The 20,388-nt window shown below is 34.8% G+C and overlaps 4 protein-coding genes across 10 annotated transcripts; 3 read left to right on the top strand and 1 right to left on the bottom strand.

Annotated features, from left to right (window-relative positions):
• Positions 1-1,862: 1,862 nt before the first annotated feature.
• Positions 1,863-13,900, bottom strand: LOC110784722 (protein GAMETOPHYTE DEFECTIVE 1). Of its 7 annotated transcripts, XM_056833928.1 has the most exons (11): positions 13,182-13,900; positions 12,992-13,069; positions 12,828-12,908; positions 12,142-12,296; positions 10,836-12,007; positions 10,384-10,501; positions 5,540-9,488; positions 5,150-5,201; positions 3,263-3,349; positions 2,388-2,544; positions 1,863-2,281 (listed from the first exon to the last, which is right to left on the bottom strand). In XM_056833928.1, the coding sequence occupies exons 1-7, from the start codon at positions 13,611-13,613 to the stop codon at positions 9,461-9,463; spliced, it is 2,064 nt and encodes a 687-aa protein (XP_056689906.1). In that variant the 5' UTR covers positions 13,614-13,900; the 3' UTR covers positions 1,863-2,281; positions 2,388-2,544; positions 3,263-3,349; positions 5,150-5,201; positions 5,540-9,460. The 7 variants fall into 7 exon arrangements, with proteins under 7 accessions (XP_056689906.1, XP_056689907.1, XP_056689905.1 ...); XM_056833929.1 differs by lacking the exon at positions 3,263-3,349 and having other exon boundaries at positions 1,863-2,307; XM_056833927.1 differs by lacking the exon at positions 3,263-3,349.
• LOC110795555 (two-component response regulator-like PRR95) lies at positions 1,937-3,708 on the top strand. The gene is made up of 3 exons (XM_022000574.2): positions 1,937-2,332; positions 2,436-2,618; positions 3,163-3,708. The coding sequence occupies exons 1-3, from the start codon at positions 1,937-1,939 to the stop codon at positions 3,352-3,354; spliced, it is 771 nt and encodes a 256-aa protein (XP_021856266.2). The 3' UTR covers positions 3,355-3,708.
• Positions 13,901-16,666: 2,766 nt separating the features above from the next.
• Positions 16,667-17,764, top strand: LOC130459063 (uncharacterized). Its single transcript, XM_056832636.1, has 2 exons — positions 16,667-16,805; positions 17,247-17,764. The coding sequence occupies exons 1-2, from the start codon at positions 16,799-16,801 to the stop codon at positions 17,762-17,764; spliced, it is 525 nt and encodes a 174-aa protein (XP_056688614.1). The 5' UTR covers positions 16,667-16,798.
• LOC130463748 (zinc finger BED domain-containing protein RICESLEEPER 2-like) lies at positions 17,645-19,773 on the top strand. Its single transcript, XM_056832969.1, has 3 exons — positions 17,645-18,100; positions 18,216-19,427; positions 19,505-19,773. Exons 1-3 carry the CDS (start codon positions 17,777-17,779, stop codon positions 19,550-19,552), a joined length of 1,584 nt encoding a protein of 527 aa, XP_056688947.1. The 5' UTR covers positions 17,645-17,776; the 3' UTR covers positions 19,553-19,773.
• Positions 19,774-20,388: the final 615 nt, after the last annotated feature.

Genomic DNA, 20,388 nt, shown 5'->3' with positions numbered 1-20,388 from the left:
GATTTCTTAGTTCTTTACCATTCGGACAATAAGAATATTAAGGTGTTAGCTTTAGATTGAATTACTTCAGCTTCACTTACATAAGATCCCTCTGAAAATGGGGTTTTTTGGCCTTTTGCTCAGCTAAAGTGCATTGTCTTTACTGGATGAGGCCTGAACTTATTGGATCATAATTGAAACTTACTGAGTGTTGTATCGGAGCCTCAGATGGAAATTTCCTCCCATAATATTAGAAATTGTTTGGGACTCTTACATATGTGGATTCATGGGTGTGGATGATGATTTTGAAAGAAAACTCATGACAAAAATGATATGAAATTAACAAAACAATAGAAAAACTACAATAAATAGTCAGAAAAGGGGTTTTTATAAGCAAACAATAAGCAACGGCTAATTTTCAAACATAAAAACTAGCCGCTGAGCATCAAAATGGGTAATTTTAAGTTATGTGTATTTGGTGAATTAAGTTTCAGAATAGGGGTATTATATGAAATAAGTAATAAAATAGGGGTATTTGGTGAATTTAAAAATTAGGCTAACGGAGGACTAACGGCGCGTCATTAGTAAGGGTATTTTGGGTATTAAGTCATTTGTGAGGGGCATTTGGTGAATTTCTGAAAGTCGAGGGGCATTTGGTGAATTACGCCATAATTCGGGGGTATTTCATGAAAAATCCGTTAAATATTTCACTAGTACATGTATATTGAAATCATTCTACATGTTCATTAGATTTTCAATAAATGTTCAACATGGTGCACAATGAGCACTGTGCACCCGAGTGTATACCACCTCACACACTAAAAAAAACAAGCCCGTTTACCCACTCAATGCAATTTCTATGAAGTGAAAAAAGTGTGATGAAACAATCTCTTACTTCCTCCGTTCTGCAAAGGATGCATTATTTCTATTTGCACGTATGTCAATACGCTTCTTTGAACATTAATATTTTTAAATGCGTATAAGTAAAAATTATAAAAAGTTGATATTTGGAATCCTTGTATTGATACGAATTTAACAAGATCTTACTTGACTATGTTTTTTCTTACACAACAGTGAAAAAATGATTGTCAAAGTTGATTGATGAATAGTGCACAAATGAGAAACGATGCATCTATTGTGAAACGGAGGAAGTATAAGGGAAAAAGGAAGTAACAATAAACCTGTTACAAACTCAGCAAACCTAGGGATACCTAAGCTCTTGTAACTCTTATTGTTTTTCAAAGAACAATCAATTTACATTATTTTTACACATTATTTTTTACACAAGTATTAAACTCATCGAGGGTTTAAAATGTGAACAATTATGTTTTTATAGGGAGAAATAGAGGACATTTCACTCTTGTTTGAGATAATAAGACATAATATGATTTTTGGGAATTTGAATTCATTATTGTATATAGTTACATGATACTCTTTACAATAACCAAAATTAACCTTTATTTGATATTTTAGAAAATGATCTGTTCACTTTATTTTCACTTATTATAGAAAATAAGTTTAATTCAATCAAGTATATGAAAATTAAAGTCTTTCAAACTCCAATGTACAACAATAAGTGTAGATAAGGGAAAATCCCATGAATAGAGCACAAATTCAATAATTGGAAGGTAAAAATAAAGAAAAAGAAAAAAGACCTAAATGACTGATTAGACTTCACATGAGATTGATATCCCTTGATGTTTTAAGGTATGATTAACATATATTAATGAAAAGGATGGTAATTACTTTTTGGGTGGGGAGTTGAGGAGGTAGTGGTACACTGCCACTGGTACTAGAGAGACAAAAGTGTAGGTAATGAGTCAACGCTTTTGTATTAGAGAAAGCCCCTAATAACATTCACATATAAATAAATTGGCAAAGAGAAGAAAGTATATTGAGTCATAATTCAATTGAATTTTGAAGATTTTCTCAAAAATACTACACTGACCAAGTAACTATGTATACTCAAAATAACAACTCTTATTATGAAGATTCCACTGATTTTATCAACCCAAATTATCCTTCCAGTTTATCACCTCTATTAGTCCAGTCTCTTGCAGGCGATTTCAACTCAATTAACGAAGCGTTCATCCTAGCAAATGCCAATGGGAATACAAGTACCGGGAGTGCGTGCACTAGTAGTAGCTACATAGCCTCACCAAGTTCACCTCTAAGCTGTACTAGTAGTCACCCACCAAATACTACTACTTCCACTACTTTGATGCAGCGCAGCCTCAGTAGTCACTCCCTTCATAGAAACGGGTTTCATCTGCCCATTTCACCCCCCACTGGACTTCATGACCTGGATATCGGCCCAGTGAGACGGGTCTTTAGTACAGGTGATTTGGATCAGGTATTTCTTCAAAGCATTCACACTGTAAATAAAAAGATGAAAGATAAAAACATACACAAAATTAATTCCTTCCAGCTTACATGGCTGATCAATCTCGTGACAGGGAATCAGAACATTACGCCACCACCATCAGCATCCGGTAGGAAGTCCATTGGCAAATGAAAGTACGAGCATTATTATTGAAGGTATGGCAAAGGCAGTTCGCTACAGTCCTGAAGAGAAAAAAGAGAGAATTGAGAGATATCGTAGCAAGAGAAACCAGAGGAACTTCAACAAAAAAATTCAGGCAAGACTTTTAACTGTAATATCCTTCAATATGCCATGCCAAACTTTTAGCTCATCTTACCCCTCCCTCAGCTGTAGGAGCATAACCACTAAATACTACAGTATGATAAAATTGATGATAGGTCCTACACCTAGTGAAATTAAACATGTCATATTCACAACAAATCATAGCTTGCATTAGTGAAATATGTTTTTTCACGATATGATATGATACATAAGTAGGCCCTTGATATATTTTGAGAAATATGGCTTTGCTGACATACAAAAGCTAAATCACAGTCCCTCGGACTGACTGATATAAAAAAAATCATCATGTTTATAGTGTTACAGTCACAGTTGTCGTCTTTTTATCACAGCTATTTCCAATGTTCTGAAGAATGAACAAAGTAATACCCATGCCCCACTTCTTCCAATTCAAGCACTGAATTTCAATTTTTATTAGGAAAATTCTACCTTTCCTATTCTAGATTATCGATTGTAATATGATAACAACATGTCTTTTATCTTTTTCTTAACTTTTTCATGGTTGCACTGCTTGCCATCAGTACGCATGCAGGAAGACATTAGCTGACAGCAGGCCAAGAATCAGGGGTCGATTTGCAAGGAATGATGAAATAGAACACCCGTCTAACTTCCCAGACTTACAATGGAATCAAATGACAGGTGAAGAAGACGATGAGGATGAAGGGCAGTGGATTCATCTCCTGAACTCCATTTCATCCAATTTGGTTCCTTAAAAAACATCCACTAGCAGTTACAATGCCATAAAGGAAAAAGATTTAAAAAAAGGCTTATTAATTCACCTTATGCTTTGTATGGAGTAGTAGTTAAGTGTCAAACATTGTTTTTAAATTTGCAGCAATCCCTAGGAGTGCATCATATCATGTATATAATTTCGTTAGGTGAAACCGTGAAAGTGTCCAATGTAAACTGATCATAGAATTAGAATTATTAAGCATTCAAAATAGTTTGCATAGTAATTTGCATGAGATGGTCATGCATGTAAAGATGCCAGTGTACACTATCTTGAATGCCCAAATCAATTCAAAAATTGTTCGTGGATTCAGGATTCCTATCACTATTTCCATGCCATTTTCTTGACCCCTACAAAGAAAACATAAAATAACAGCTAAACAGACTTTTTGCAAAAGAGCTGTAGCTGCTCCAACATATTTTAACCTTGTGAGGCAGTGCCGCAGTGACACTAATCATTTGATTACTTAACTATGTCTACTCAACATATTATATTGATGAAACTCATAATGACAATTAGCAGCAACTATGACCAAAATCTTAATTTTGACGGCCAAACTCTTCTTTTGTCGGCCGCTCGTGGGACTAAAATATTACATTATACCTGCTTATCTTAGACAGAATTGCTAGCTAGTAGTTCAAGATGATTAAATTAATCAATAAACCAAACTCAACGTAAGCTTAATGCAATTATTATGTCATCAAATGGTTACCAATCAGTGGTGTATCTGAAGAAAAGGTTCACAACTCCAATACACTTTTTAGAGGCGTCCACTTCTGAAATTTTCAGGTCATTAATTTACTTTTAGTACGTGTACTACAGACACCAAAAGATCTACGTAGTAACTTTTAATACTCGTTATAAGCTTTTACATCCTTTTACTTTATTTTAGCCATGCCTTTGTATTTATTTCAAGTATTTACATTCTTTAATATTTTTAGTATCTTAGGATTCTGGTTAGTATACACATTCACCCATGTCATCAACCATACGAACTGTCCAACAGACGATATTTTCAGAAGAGGTTAGCTTATCTTAGATAGCAAAAAGTCGGAGTTCATAGAAAACTTGGGTTGAAACAAGAATTTCTAAACCTATAAACAAATCACATACGGTACACAATAATAACAATGATAATAATAATAATACACAAATTTTCATTGCTACTTCTGTTTAGCTTAATGCTTAACAATGTCGTAACAGTTACCTCCCTCAATATCAACTCACACATCATTTTGCACTTTTGCATAATTAAATCGCAAAACAAATTGATAGAGGGGATAACACATGGAGAATTGAACTTAGACAGTTCTCTTTACCTTTATGACAAGGAAAATTGAACTTTTGACTATTTTCAATACCTTTTTCACATTCAAATGATGTTCCTAAAAATGCCTTAAGAGGAAAATTTGCTATGAAGAAAATCACTCTTATGTTTACAACAGGTTTTCCTAGAAGAACATATCACTATTAAGATCTGAAGTTTAAACTCCACACTGAAGAATGGTGAAAATCTAAACATAAGTGAAAAAATATAACAGTTCAAGCTTAAATAGAACATAACAGGAGAAAATAACAAAAAGAACGAATATATATGTAAAAAGAATGGAACATATCTTTAGTCTGGCAGTTAAAAAATCCCTTAAAAGATTGTGGGACTGGAAGCGCGGACATCACCATTCTTTATTATAATTTAAACCATCACATAGAACAGAATATGGCTACGCACATGGCAGAATAATAAAAGAGAATGAAGGAGGAAAGAAGAAGCAACTGACCGACATAGTGCTTACTTCCTAGATAGACATGGAGCCGCAACCTACATAACCCCTATAAAATGGGAAAAGGCATTAGTTGTTAAAATCTCATTCATCATATACTAAGATTAAAATATACTCAAATAATAAAGGATAAAATCAGCAGCCGCCAGCTATTATATTAATATTGTTTTCCGTTATAGTATTATACTTCCAGGTGACTTTATGGCTATGTCCCTCTAGAAAGATAAACAAGGAATGTAGTTAGCACATGAGTGGCACTAATCCTAGTTAGCAAAAGAATTGGAGAACTTGCAGTAGGAGTACAAGTAGGTATTTAATGGAATCACATTTAATCATGAAAGTAAACTAAAACCTTACAAAGGGCAACCTAGGGATTTACATGCACACCTTTTGACAAAGATTTACCCACTAGCAGCTTCCTTTCAGCTTGTTTAACTATCAGCTGTTGCGCGGAAGTAACATTGTGAGGTTTTTCTACTCCGGTAGCCAGAATTGGATGTGGAATCCCTGTTTTTATTCCCTGCAAAGAAACCCACTTCTAGCTAGAAAGAACAGTAAAATAACGGCAAGTTTATTGTCAGCTTCTCATCTCCAAAACCAAACAGTGAAAATTAAGCAGCAGTATTCTTCTGGTATGCTTGGGATGACAGTAATTCTATCAGTTAAACTATTAACCCTATACAGCTATGTATCATATTAGTCCACCTTCACACTCAAATCCAGCAGCAACACAAGCAAGGAAGTAGCTGATTAAAATGGAAAGTTACTCTAGTATATGATAGAAAATTCTTAATCTAAAGAAATCCGTCAGACTAAAGGCATAAAGTAGGCAAGGTATCTTTCTGTATGCAACTGGACCAGAAAGGGGAAAGAAGGCTATAAACCTTAGATAACCAGGTTTCTAGGTCTGTTTCTGAAAGACAAGTCTCCATTATGTGATGCCTTCCATGAAAATTGCAAGTACAACACAAGAGTCCCCACGTACTTAGCCGTGAAGAATTTGAAGTCTTAGACAACTGAAACATCATATTCAACAATTATTTCATTGGATAGACCAGTGTGATCTGGAACACAGTATGTTCTAAGACATTGAAGGAGTACAAGAACATAAAAAGCTACCTAATTTTGTAAAATGTCGACAAGGATACCAGTATATCATGCACCACATAACACGTTCCTTAAGGGCTTTCTTCTTTTATTGGAAGGGGAGATGAGCAAATTACTATAAAAAAAAAAAGAAACAGGATGGAGTGATGGACCGCTGGGGTCAGATAGGAGAATAACATACACATTACGATGGACCTTCAACTTTAAATAATGTCAACTTAAACTATAATTGACATAAACAAACAGCTCATCCCATCTTCAAGTTAATTTTCATCATACACCATGACCTACAGCATGAAATAATCCAGGCTGTTTCATTATGCATAGGCCTTGTGTAGCAGATGTTAACTGACCATTCAGCAAATCGTCACACTATGATTGCTGTTCTGAAACTACTGGGAAATCTGTTACATAAACACTATTTTCTGCATGAAACAAGTTATTAAAGCCATTAATATAGAATAAAATCAAAATTACAAGTATGAAGAGTATACGCTTAAATTTTAGCGACTCTAATTACTTATAACCACCTTTTTCTAAACTAATTACCAAGTCTTAAAAACAATAGTTACACGCTGTAACAAAAATAATCTATATATATTTTATACTAAAGCACAATTTTCCCCCCGTCAAAATCACACTTGTTATTTTAATTAAATTTTTTTTAGAAGTTAAATACAAGCCCTAGTTAATTCATCTTAGAATATTTAACATGGAATAGATTACGAAGTGACTCCCTTTTATTATTGCATCTAAATCTAAATACGTACAACTCCCTTCTTTTTAGTTGTTGACATTGGAAATCAAAATTATTAACTAATGCCCAGTTGCCCACTTTGAAATTACCTTTGCCACCCATAATAATGTGGCATTTGAATAAACTAAATGTTAATTTTTTTTAATAAAACCGTGCATTGCACGAGTTCTAACTAGTTCTTTCAAAAAAACTGTAATAAATCACGAGCAATAGATTTGAGTTTTTCCCAATTTTCAATGCACAATGCGAAGTGACTCCTGTGAGATGCCTTAAGACGCCACGATCACTACTGCCACCACGACAGCAATCACGACTACTTTCTAGGACCTAGAGGAATCCAATTATACACTATCAATTCAACAGAAGTATGTAAGCATCAGAGGTCTTGAACAAACGATAGGTAGCAAAATACACCCTTCGTTTTTTTTGTTTCCAGTCTACACATCTTGCCTTTACTCAGTATTCACATACTCTACTTTGATCAAGGTTAGTGATTTATACATAAGTAAAAAATATAGTCGTGTGGGATATTGTTAGTGGGGTCACAATATAAACTTTTTTAACCTTTAACTTATTGACAACTAAACATATTGTTCATCAAAGTTTCGGTTGGCAAACGTGCTAGAACAAGTATGAAATGGTGTCAAAGCACATGGCTCAAGCATTGCCATCTCATGCACTTGTTACATCTCCAAGGAAATATACATCTTTCCGTCTCTTTCCATAAGTGAATTCCAAACCATGATTCTTAATAGTTCGATCAATTTCTAAATTACAAACCATGATTGAGGTATTTAGATTATTAGATCCAGTCAAACCCAGATTATTTAATAATTCTCTCAATTAAAGCTTTGACTCACAAATACCTTTGTTTATCCACTCTTTGCCTACAATCACTTGTATTGAAAATGAGTAAGTGAATCATCCACCTTATTCAGAAGCCGTGTCCAGACTCGTAATTGGAGATCATTGTTGCATTGTATGGAAACCAGTGGTATTTCATTACCCTAACCTACCCAGGAGGTACAAGAGGGAACCAGCAGAGACATCACCTAAGGTGTAGCCGTAACAACAAAAGCAAGCAAGGGTTCTGTTGCTGCAGCTAGCAAGCAAAAGAAGTCATTAATGAAGTGTACTTGGCAATAGGCTCTATTGCATAAATGGATGAAAGAAAGAGAGAGAAGGCGGCGAGTATTTTGTATTGAGCATTTGAGATTGGTAACCTAAAGTTACTTACTTGGAGAGTTGCTTTGTAATCCTTAAAGCTTTTGCTTGCATTATCGGAAATCAAAGACTTCTCTTTTCTTATTGTTGTCAGCATATTATTGTGTGACTGTGAACATGATTGTGAGTTCCTTGCAATTTTCCAATATAGGTAATGAAACACCTAGGAGTCTGGGAGACGCCTATCAATGTACAAGGAATCAACCCAGACCACCACCTTACAAACACGTCAGAAGGAATAAGGGGGTATTAATGTCATTCCCTGAGGAAGGTTGTTACAACTAGTGTCAGGGGTATTTCAGAGAAAAGACAAATAGTTTGTTACAATGAGGCTGTGTGAGTAGTTAAAAAGAGGGAAAGAGGAACGCAGCAGACATGGGAGTGAGAGAAAGTTACTTGGGAGACCTCTAGACAGTGGAATATCATTTACTTTCCGTTGAATTTTTCCCTTTTTTCAGTAATATAATAAAATCCATGTTTTTCCTCTAATTTCTGCAATTTATTACTTCAATATTTCCAGATTAAACCTGAAATTACTTGAGTTCATAGTACAATGCTTACGCACATTAGTAAAATGTTCTTTAGCAAAGATAGTTAGAGAGTAAGTTTTTTGACATTTGGAGTAAAATGTCCCTACTGAAGATCCTAAAACTGAAGATCAAAGTAATTTATTTGAAGGAAGAAAAAACTGAAGGTTTCGCCTAACCAAAAGATTTCCCCCAAGTAGGTACTTCTTCCACAGATTCTTGGTATTTTAATTATTAAGAGCTCAATTTGTGATTCATGATTCGTCTGGTGGACATTTTAAAATCCCAGGGATCTTTCAAATGAACACTTAAATAGCCTTATTTTCAAAGACCATACATTTACTTCACGGTCTTGACAATAATTTCAAGAATATTAAGCAAACAACATTGAAGTGAGAGATGTTGGAAAAGACAATTATTTAGGTGGGTGTGCACAATATCTTTTAATAGAATTACACTGGTCCCAAAATGCCTACCCTAATAGCCTTATGATGCATGTCAAGGAGTGTAATTATTGAGCAGCAGCCAAGTAGCCAACCAATGGTGTTCTAGCAGAATCAGCACAATCAGAATACACAAAATAATTGCGCAAGTGCATTAATTTTCAATATAAGACAGTCAGAAGAGACTTACCAGCTAGCAAGCAACACAATCATTTTGACTGTTCAAACTTCAAAGTGCTCACCCGGCTTACTAAAGTAGTTGAGAAGGCCTTAAAAGTCTGAATTTAAGTGAAAAACTCTTTCAAACTTCTCTATCCAACAGTGTTAACAAGAAGTTTTCCCACATTGAGATGATTTCTCGCTCTTTAGTCACATTCAGATTCTTTTCAAACTTATACCGAGTGTTTAACAGACCATTATTCTCGTATAAATGTCAATTTGAATGAGAAGTGATTGAGAGTGATGCACCGGTTAGGAGGCTTGAATAGTGGCAAAGTGATGGGATTGTGAGGGGTAGGGGAAGACCTCCGAAAACCTGGATTAGGGATGATTGAGAGTGATTTGGGTCTATTGTGAATTGAAGAAAATATGGCGTTGGATAGGGAGGAGTGGAGGGAGAGAAATCTATGGATGATGTGACATAACTTCATATATTTTTTCCTTTTGACTTCATTTTCTTTCATTCAGTTTTGCAAACTTTTCTAACTGAAGCATATTTTATTTATTCTCTTTCTTAAGATTTTCTCAAACCTTTTCGTTTGTGTTTCCTCCACCTCTTTAGCCCGCTTTTATAAGATTGATATAGGTGTACATGCATGAAGACGCTATTACTATTGCATGGCTCATGGCTCTATGCCTATATGGACCTCTGAATGACCGGGAAGGATTTCTGAAGTCTTGCTTGGCGGAAGAGGTGAAAATTTTACTTATGCAACCATGAAGTCATAAATTTATCTGCTAGGCCAGAGAAAAAGAAGAAACGCAGTTTTAAGACTTGGAAATGTGAGCTCAGTATTATAAATTCCATTTTGACAAAATGTAAGTTGCAACTTGCAAGCGTCCATGATATAAACGATAACTGGTAATTACGAATCTCATAAATTTGTATGCACTGCCTTACGTTACATCAACTACAACACCGCTAAAGAATTTTAGAACATCTCCTACACTAACCTCTTTTGGATCTTGTACATGGAAGTTTTCCTTTTCTTCTTAAATTGAACTTGTAACAATCGTTTAAAAGGAAACCTAAGAAGTTGGCCTGTACCCCATCGCTTCACCTTATGATTGCCTGCATTTTACAGCATGAAAACAGTCAACACAGACATATTACAGAAAGATATCAAAGTGTCTTTAGCTGATGAGAAACATAAAACAAACATAAGAGTCTCTAATTCCAACTTGAAAATGCTGCTTCTTCATAATCTGTATTGACTATTGATGCATCTTTCTAATCTTCGTTAACAAATTAACAGCTAAGAAAAAACTAATTGGGGCGGATTACATGAAAAATATAATGCATGCTGATAGGTGTCAAGCTATTTACAAAGAAATACACAATACAAAAGAAAACCAAACGAAACAATAAACTAATTACACATCACAAGATAACATCAATACATCACCTGATTTATTTTCACCAAGTGGTTGATGCTCAGCTTCACTAAGCTCTTTTACTTGTTTTCTACATTCCATCATTTCATCTGATAGTGTACTTTTTGCAACTAAATGATCATTGCCTTTTTTTCCCTGCTGGGGTGAATCCAATAACATCATGGTATCCTCAACTATAAAATTATCGGAGCCAGTGTTGACTTCAATGCGATTTCCCTTCTGCTCTTTAATTTCTTCCACCTCTTCCAGCAATTGCCGGTCACGAAGTATTGGTAAACCATCACTACTACTCCCCTCGGAAAAGGAGTCCAAAACCATCACATTTCTAGCATTTTTTTCGGCTACTGTATCCTCTTTTAGCTCCAGCAGATTTCCACCCAGGGATATGTCAGGAAGAAGTGATGAATCTGACTGATCACATAATTGCATCTCAGTTGGGATCCCAGCGTCTATCCTGTTCACAAGACCAGAAGCTAGCTTCAATTTATCAGTTTGCTGACCGTTACAATTAAGACCCTCAGATTCCATTAAGACTTCCTTTCTTGAAATAGCAATACAGCCTACATCCAAGCCATAATCTTTAGAGATTATTTCCTTCATACTATCACTATACTGCACAATATCAGCATTACTAACATGATCTGGCGGCTCTAATTCATGCGATGCTATAGAGGTTGTGGTCTCCAGTACATAGGAGTTCTTAGCCTCCAGCAGAGGTTTTGTAGAATAATTTCGGAAATCCTCAACATTAGAGCAAGCAACAGAAGAATCGGGAAGGACTGCCTGCAGAGAATCTTCGAAATTATTCCCCTGTTGATCCAATAGACTGCTCCACGGAGAAGTAGGCTCATTCTCCGGCTTATCTGTCTTTTTTGACACCTCGAGATCCATGGGAGTTTTATAGCCTATGTCATTTACATGTAAACCATGTGATTGCATATGATTAACTATAGGAGAAGAAACAACGCCTTTCATGGTTTGAGAGACTTTTGCAGACTCGGCAAATGCTTTTGCCATATCATCTAAAAGCAAATCACCTTCACCACTAGATAATGGATCCCAGTCAATATGATCAACTATCCAAGGTTCTCCGGGATCAGTTTCCACCCCAAGTGGCATCACTTCAACTCTGATTGCCTCCTTGTAAAACTGTTTTTTCCTTAGTGTGTTGGCAATTAGCAATCTGAATCAGAAAGAAGAAAATGATACCAGAAAAAACATAAGAAGTTGAACTTATTCGAGTACTAATCATGCCCCAAGCTCACCCGAGAGAAGAAGAAAAGAAGCAGGAGTTAAGTTTTCCAAAGGAAAGCAAACCTGCAATTCTTAGATATAGTCGCTTTTGCACGCTCATTTGAAAGCCCAAGCAACAATAATAGATTAGCTACATCATTTGGACCTCTAAGCTCGAGAACAGAAGGTGCAGCACTGGATACAATCAGGTTCTTCCCTTGAGTCCACTCCACCAATAACTGACGGCAAGACATTGAACAAGTCAGGTGGGATGAAATCATCAGTGCCTAGGTATGACAACAGCTCAATGGATATTCCGCTAGACCTTCTAAGTCCCCCACCCCACTCGAGGCCCCGCTCTCTTTAGAGTCTGTACCCCCATAAATTCTCTAATAACAGAAGCCTAGGTTTCAATGACAATAACATTCCAGCATCTTTTGTTTATAGTCATAATATCCTTGTTAGTATTTTTTTTCCATTACCGAGCTGTGGATAAAATTTCACCAAGACTGGCAATATATTGTTCGATGCAGTGATACAGCGATAGCATCTGAAACTCTAGATATACAAAAAAACCCAAGAGAAATAGACTCAAAGCTCAAAAGACATGTTAAACATTTTATTTTATTCTTTTGCTACTTTTCAATGCTAACATTGCTAAACAATGAACCCATCATACAATCCAACCACAAATTTTTGTCCAATAATAGTATAATTTTCCTATATATTACAATCATGAATTAATTAGTTAAAAGCGATAATCAACACACCTTGGCATTGGAAATCATTTGTCTCCTCACGTGAACATCTTGCATAAGACTCGAGTACATAATCTCAAAGTACACCCCTCGCTGCACATTCAATTTCATTTTCCATTTCAATCAAATAGAACATCGAAATACATATACAAACATACAAAGAGACAGAATCAAACCGCAATGGCAGCTTTAACCATTGGAAGCTTCAGTCGAAATGGCAACTTGTCAGCAAAGTCAATTGAAATCAAATCAACCTACCCAGAAAATTCAACAAAAATATTCAATCTCATAAAGTTCTCCAAATCATCAAGACGATAAAATTCAGTGAATAAGAGAGAATTATATTAAAAAAAAAAAAAAAAAAACCTGAGACGATTGACAAGCAAGATCAAAAGAATTCTGATTCAAAGGTCTAACAGCGATCAAATCATAAGTCTTAAGAATCGGATTACCCGAATTCAACGCCGAAGCTTGAGCGGATGTTTCAACCAACATAGTCAAACGAGTGTACTGCCGAAACGCAGAGTTTTCAGGAACTCCGAGGAGGCGACGATGGAAGCAAACAGTTGAGGAGAGAGAAGGAGATAGTTTGAGGAGAGAAGAGAGGGAAAATGGAGAAATGGTGCAACGATCAGATTCAGACATTACCCCTTTGATAGTACGATTGTAAGCGATTCCAGTGTAACCAAACTCAATTGCTTTAACAATTAGCTTCAACCGAGTCTGTTTTTTTGACGATTTGTCTGAGACTGATTTATCGGATTCACAATATGGAATATTTAGGTCAAAGAGCTGCATTTTGCATAGGTATAGGGCTACGAAGCGCTGAAACGCCAAAAGATCACGACTTTCCGAAACGTCCTGGAACGGGGAAACCGGGAAACGCGTCGGAACGCGCCGAAACCGTTTCAGAAAAATGGAGACGTGTTTGAAACTGAATTCATCCAGGAAACGAATGGGAAACGAGATTTCAATCTAATATTCACGTTTCCCAACCAAACTTGCTGATTGTATGAAAGTTTTTCCGCCAGAAAACTGAAATTAGGTTGAAGAAGATAGGTTGAAGAAGATCTCAATTACTCTGTATTTCACACTTGCATAGCCTATATTCGAAACCGTGCTACAAATTTGGGCCTGGCCCAAACATATTTTGGAATCAGGTATGGGTTTGATATTATCCAACCCCATACTTGATGTTTGGTTAATTATTTTTATAAAATTAGTGCATCGCACATTCGCACGGGTTTATAAATTTTCGTACATATTTGTCTTATCATATCATCGTATACAAATAGTTTTTTTTTATAACTTCTATTACTATTACTATATACTAAAAGAGACACCAGGAATGACACGTGTCATCTCCTGGTGCATCCTTAGTATTTTCCTTTTTAAAATTTTTTTTATTAAATAATAAACAACTATAAAATCAAATATAAAATTGTTAAAAAAAATAGGTAAAATTCAGTTTACGAATGATTGTTTACAAAAAATAACGGATGAAATTTCATATAGCATAAAAAAATTAAATTCCCTAAAAAATAGAATAAAAATAATGTGTAGCTGGGGTACGTGAATAAGTATTCAAATAATAAGTATTTAAATTTTAGCTTCCAAAAATATAGGAAACACATCAGCCAATATATTTAGATTAAGTAAACAGCCAAACCGTAAAAAAATGAATACAATCTGTTCAGATTACAAAAATAGCCCAAAAAATACTGATGGTTATAAAAAAATACCGTAAAAAAGACGAATACAATATGTTCAAATTACTTAAACAACCCATAAAATATTGATGGCAGTATGTAACAAATTAATAAATAAAATTACAAAACAAAAATATTCCCCAAGTTACCTACAAAGTAGGTAACAAATAAATAAAAAATCTACAAAACAGAAAATTCCTTAAGTTCCCTGCAAAATAGGAATGCATAGAAAAAGATAACATAAATATCTTTGAAAAGATTACATACAAAAAGCGTTTAAGAATAAAAAATAGGTTGAAGTTAGAGATAGATAATTAGGCGTGCAACAAAAATTATAAAATACTCCCTGCTTATCCAGTAATCCCTAGAATCTAGAATAATCACAAAGAATTAGGGTTACACCTAATTCAACCAACCATAATCAGCAGTATATATACTCCCTACTGATCCAAGAAATATTATCAAGCAACATTATAAACGTCATTTGTGAGAGAGAAAAAATGGCACAAAATTTTAGTCTCATACAGAGTATTAATCCATCCATAGAAAACGTAACGATACAACGGTTATCCGACTATGGACAGTTCATGCCTTCAATAATCCGAGTGAAACGTATACTATTGAAATGGTTTTACTAGATGCAGAGGTAATTCCATCATTCATATTGTGCTATATTCAATGTTAATATCGTGAAATAATATGTTGCTAACTATTTCTTTATTTTACTTTTTATTATATACAAGGGAGGCAAGATTCAAACTTCCTTCTTGCTAACCCCTATACTGTCCACGTCAGCAAGAAAACCGGTCTACTTTTTTTTAAATAAAATCTACAATAAACCGCTATCTGAAATAGCGGCTTATAAAACCGCGCGGTTTTGTTTTAAAACAAACCGACATTTGAGTTCGCGGTTTATACCATTGAACCGCCAATTCAAATGGCGGTTTGTTTTATAACAAAACCGCCATTTCAATTGGTGGTTCTAAGCTGAACCGGGAAAAAAGTACTTTTCTTTCTTCCATGCTGACGTGGACGGTATGGAAATAAGTTAGAAAGTGACGTATTTTGAGAATTATTGGATCTTTAACCAATATTGAAGGAAATCGCTCAATAATATATCCATATTTAGTATAAAAAATAAAAATTGTTTCATATTCATGTGTATATTCATGTTATTAGTAGATATATTGTTCACCTATGCACCGTAAGAACATCTCAAATTAATAATTATACGAAGCATTTGAAAAGTGGAACATTAGTGGTACGAAAATTAGATGGATACGAATTATTTTTTAACAAAAATATGTATAACATGTCAATAATTTTGGATTACCGTGCATTGCACCGGTCCTATACTATATACATATAATTGAAAGTTAAAATAAGTCAATTTTCAACTTGGAGTATAAATGTGTTCTTAATATTTAAAATGTTTATGCATAAGGCACTCATAGAGAAACTGAATTATATAATTATTAGTTCAATAATGGTAAACTCGAGTTAGTTATTCATGTGTTCTCTACAAAATTATTACATATACTTTGTATAAGTACTGGGGGTTTAAGTTGTTTAGACTTTAAACTTTAAAATTTTAAAATAGTTTAAACTAAGACAATTTAGATAAAAATTTGCAAAAAGGAATATCTACTTCGTACAAATTTAATTACGAATGATGGTATAATTAGATATAGGGGTGTAAATGAGCCGAGCCTGCTCGCGAACTATTCGATGCTCGACTCGTCAAAGTTCGGTCAAAGCTCGGCTCGAGCGGGCTCGACTCGAGCTCGGGTTCGGCTCGAGATCTTAACGAGCCAAGCCCGAGCTACCCTTGGCTCGGCTCGAAAACTCGTGAGCAAGCTCGAGTTTTTTTTTAATATTAATATTTGTAAAATAATTTAATATAAAATAATTTAACCAAAATAATTATTATTTACAAAGCTACTAAATGTCTAGATTTCTAGATACATCTTATAAAACTATAAAGTACAAATATATGGGCTTTTGGGAATTGGGATTTGGGACCAAAATTTTTTTTTTTTAAAAAATCATTTAAACAAAGTAACTTAACGTCACTTTCACTAATCACTAATTCACTATACTCCTCAAATCTCAACCTCACATTTTCGCACTCACACAGTCACGCAAGAACCCTAGCCGCGACGACACACCCAAATACCCAATTTCTTATCTAGCTATTTCACGTTTCCACCTCCGACGATCGACGGCTGACGACTTTACGAGATCCGTCGACCGTCGACCCGGCCCCCTCTATCCATGGCTGGTAAGTTATTCCCTCTCTTAATTTTTTCTTAGGAAGTTTTAATTTATAATATGTTTTGTACTAGTATAGTAGTATCTGCAAATCTTAATCATTTGGTATTTATGTAATGTTTTGTGACTGTTTTTTTGGAGAAATAACCGTTTAGTCTGGATTTATGGTCAATTTTTAGGTGCTAAATAGTCGATTATTGTGGATTGTGGTCAATTTTAAGGTGTTTTTAGTTGATTTGTTATTATTGTTTGTTTCTTGAATTTGGTAGTGTGGTTAGAAGTTATTTTGGTTGTCGAAATTGTGTTATTGAATCTGTTCTGCTAATTAAAAACGAATCTGTTATTTTGAATTGGCTACTGCTAGAATGACTTAGTTTCTTTGATATAATGAGTTAATGACATAGTCAGCGACTCAGTGTATGTAGTACATTCTAATAAATGTTTTCTACAGATGACTCTAGTTGTGCAGCACCATTATCAACACCTTGTTCTTCTACACCTACGGTAGAAGAATTTTTTGAACCTCTTGATGAAGATATGCCAGACGATGATGAATTGGAGGACAATGCTGAAGAAGAAGCACCAGATACCACCCCTACAGACACAGTAGACGAAAATCTAACCCAAGGTACAAAGAGAGCAAGGAGGTCTGAGGTGTGGAAGGATTTGGAGGATCCATTTGTCTTAAGAGGGTTAAGAAAAACTCGATGTAAGTATTGTAAAAAAATTCTTAGCCTTCCAAAATCTGGTTGCACCAGTCATTTAAACCGTCATCTGAAAACTTGTCCACAAAAATTATTGAAGCAACAAACTTTACTGAATTTTTTGCCATCTAATAAAAGTGCGGGTCCACTTGACTCTGGGTTTGTTAGTGCTATACATAATGGTAAGCTTGATATGCTTATCATGAGAGAAGGGGTTGCAAATTGGATTGTCATGCATGAGAAACCCTTTTCTGTTGTGGAATAAGTAGGGTTTAATATGATGTTAAAGAGGGGAATACCACAGTGGACTAGTGTTTCACGTCAAACTATAAAAACTGATGCATTTAAAGTATATGAGGTTGAAAAAAAGAAGTTGAAAGACACTTTGAAGAAGGTTGATAGGATCTCTTTAACCACTGATCTATGGCGTGCAAGACCGCAAAAGATTGAGTACATGGTTCTTACTGGTCATTTTGTTGATCGGGATTGGAAACTACAAAAGCGAGTCTTGAGTTTTGTACACATACCTCCTCCTAGAAAAGGAAAAGACATAGCAAATTGCATATTTAGGTGCTTAAAGGAGTGGGAAATTGAAAACAAAGTAAGTGTTTATTTATCCATTTACAAATATATGTTTTTACTAATTTTATATTTGAAAACATAGCTACTGATTAGATTGATAACTTTTGTTTTTTTTGTTTCTTTCTCTCTTTTAGGTCTTCACGGTATCAGTTGATAATGCCAGTGCAAATGATTCATGCATACAAATTATGAAGGATACGTTCTCACTAACTAAGAGGTTAGTATGTGGTGGAAAATTGTTCCATGTTCGGTGTTGTGCGCATATTATTAATATTATGGTCCAGCATGGTCTAAAGCAAGTCAAAACCATCATTAAGAATGTCCATGATTCCGTGGAATACCTCAATGGGAGTAAGGCAAGATTGAAAAAGTTCGCTGAGCTTGTCCAACAATTCAATCTCAAGGAAAGGAGATTAGTTCTTGAGTGCAAGACTCGATGGAATTCAACTTATGATATGTTAGCTTGTGCAATCAAGTTCAAGGAGGTATTTTCTAGACTTGCTTTAGAGGATAACGATTATGTTTATTGTCCTAGTGCTGATGATTGGATTAAAATTGAGAAATTGATAAAGATCTTAAAGGTTTTTTATTGTACTACCAACATTATCTCAGGCTCTGAATATCCAACTTCTAATTTGTTTCTCTCGGAGGTCTACTACATTAAGAAAATGTTGGATAGTAATGCTGATTCCCCTGATGTTTTTGTTAAAGATATGGTTAAAAACATGAAAGAAAGGTTTGATAAGTATTGGGGTGAATGTAATTTGATCATGGCTTTAGGTGGGTTGTTAGATCCTCGTGTTAAGATGAAGGTTGTTGAAATTACTTTTCCTACCATGTTTGCTTCAGATAAAGTTAGGGAGAATATAAATAAAGTTAAAGATACTCTGATTGAATTGTATGATGAGTATCTCAATATTTATCCTCCTTTAGTGGAGGAATTTGGTGAATGTGGAAATGGAACGTCAAATGTTGAAGAAGATGACCTTTATGCGATGTCTAGAATTATACAAGTTGTGAGAATTGGGGAAACATCTCAACCTAAGAAATCAGAAGTGGAGTTGTATTTTGAGGAAGAAACCTTTGTTGTTGAAGGAAATAGCCCAAATAAGTTTGATGTTTTACAATGGTGGAAAGAAAGGTCTTCAAAATATCGCATTTTGTCTAAATTGGCTGCCGATATCTTAGCTGTTCCTATTACAACTGTTGCTTCCGAGGCTACTTTTAGTGCTGGAAGTCGTGTTATTGATTCTTATCGAGCATCATTACTTCCCGAGACCGTGCAAATGTTGATTTGCGTAGGAGATTGGTGTAGGTCCCGTTATGGAGTGCAAAGAAAGAACAAAGTAAGATGGAAAATATTTTTTTTTATGTCTTTTCTGTTTTATATGTACTTAACTAATTAATTTTATAATATGTACAGAGTATTGAAGAGGATGAACCAAAGGAAATCATTCTTCCTATTCCTTAGGTTACTTTTCCCTCACTCCTTTTCGTTAATCTTTATATTACTTAATTTTTATAATGACTATATGTTGACTTTTTTGTGTAGGTTTTTCGGAAAAAAACATGAAAATAAGAGCAAGAAGGCGTTTGTTTTAATTTTATGGAACCTTTGATGTTGTATTGATGAATCATGTATAATTTTATTAATTTTACATTTGAATTTGAGACCAAATTTTATTGTTTGAACGTTAATTTTTTTTTTTAGTTATTTTGTGTAAGACATTTTTTGTTTTAGGCTATATAAAGACTGGAAAACAGGTTGAAAACAGATTGTTAAATTACATATCGTTGTTGTGTACTTGTGTTAAGGCTGCTGGATAACAGGTACTTCGAGCCGAGCTTCGAGCTTCGAGCTTCGAGCCGAGCTCGAGCTCGATTAAAAAATTTCGAGCTCGAGCTCGAGCCCATACAGGCTCGTCGAGCTTCGAGCTCGAGCCGAGACGCAGCTCACAGGTTTCGAGCTCGAGCCGAGCTTGCCTAAGCTCGGTCTCGGCTCGGCTCATTAACACCCCTAATTAGATATGCTAAAAGTTACAACATTCAATCATGAATGATGGTATATAGTCAAGTGATTCAAAAAATAAAGAAACAAAAAATGGTTTAAAATTGTAATTGAGTTCAACAAAAGTAAAGTATGTAATTTTAAAAGATGTTATCATATGTATGTAATTGTATAGAATGATCACATAAACTCTATTACGAATAGGCATATCTATGTAATTTAAAAGAATGAGGAATTGTATAGAATGATCATTACTATGCGTATGTTTTTCTATCTATTTTTCTTCTTTGACTATTCTA

The sequence above is a fragment of the Spinacia oleracea genome, chromosome 6 (genome assembly GCF_020520425.1).
Source record: "Spinacia oleracea cultivar Varoflay chromosome 6, BTI_SOV_V1, whole genome shotgun sequence".
NCBI lineage: Eukaryota > Viridiplantae > Streptophyta > Magnoliopsida > Caryophyllales > Amaranthaceae > Spinacia > Spinacia oleracea.
Note: the sequence above shows the minus strand (reverse complement) of the source record. Positions and strands in the feature narration are given on the sequence as shown.

Bases quoted from the DNA above. Each gene is read 5' to 3' on its own strand.
- LOC110795555 (XM_022000574.2), top strand. From the start codon at position 1,937: ATGTATACTCAAAATAACAACTCTTATTATGAAGATTCCACTGATTTT. The intron at 2,333-2,435 runs GTATTTCTTCAA...ATCTCGTGACAG, and splicing joins GTACAGGTGATTTGGATCAG to GGAATCAGAACATTACGCCA. The intron at 2,619-3,162 runs GCAAGACTTTTA...GCTTGCCATCAG, and splicing joins ACTTCAACAAAAAAATTCAG to TACGCATGCAGGAAGACATT.
- LOC110784722 (XM_056833928.1), bottom strand. From the start codon at position 13,613: ATGCAGCTCTTTGACCTAAATATTCCATATTGTGAATCCGATAAATCA. The intron at 12,297-12,827 runs GTGTGTTGATTA...TCTTGCCGTCAG, and splicing joins AAATGATTTCCAATGCCAAG to TTATTGGTGGAGTGGACTCA. The intron at 12,008-12,141 runs GTTTGCTTTCCT...TTTCTGATTCAG, and splicing joins ACTATATCTAAGAATTGCAG to ATTGCTAATTGCCAACACAC.
- LOC130463748 (XM_056832969.1), top strand. From the start codon at position 17,777: ATGATGTTAAAGAGGGGAATACCACAGTGGACTAGTGTTTCACGTCAA. The intron at 18,101-18,215 runs GTAAGTGTTTAT...TCTCTCTTTTAG, and splicing joins AGTGGGAAATTGAAAACAAA to GTCTTCACGGTATCAGTTGA. The intron at 19,428-19,504 runs GTAAGATGGAAA...TAATATGTACAG, and splicing joins GAGTGCAAAGAAAGAACAAA to AGTATTGAAGAGGATGAACC.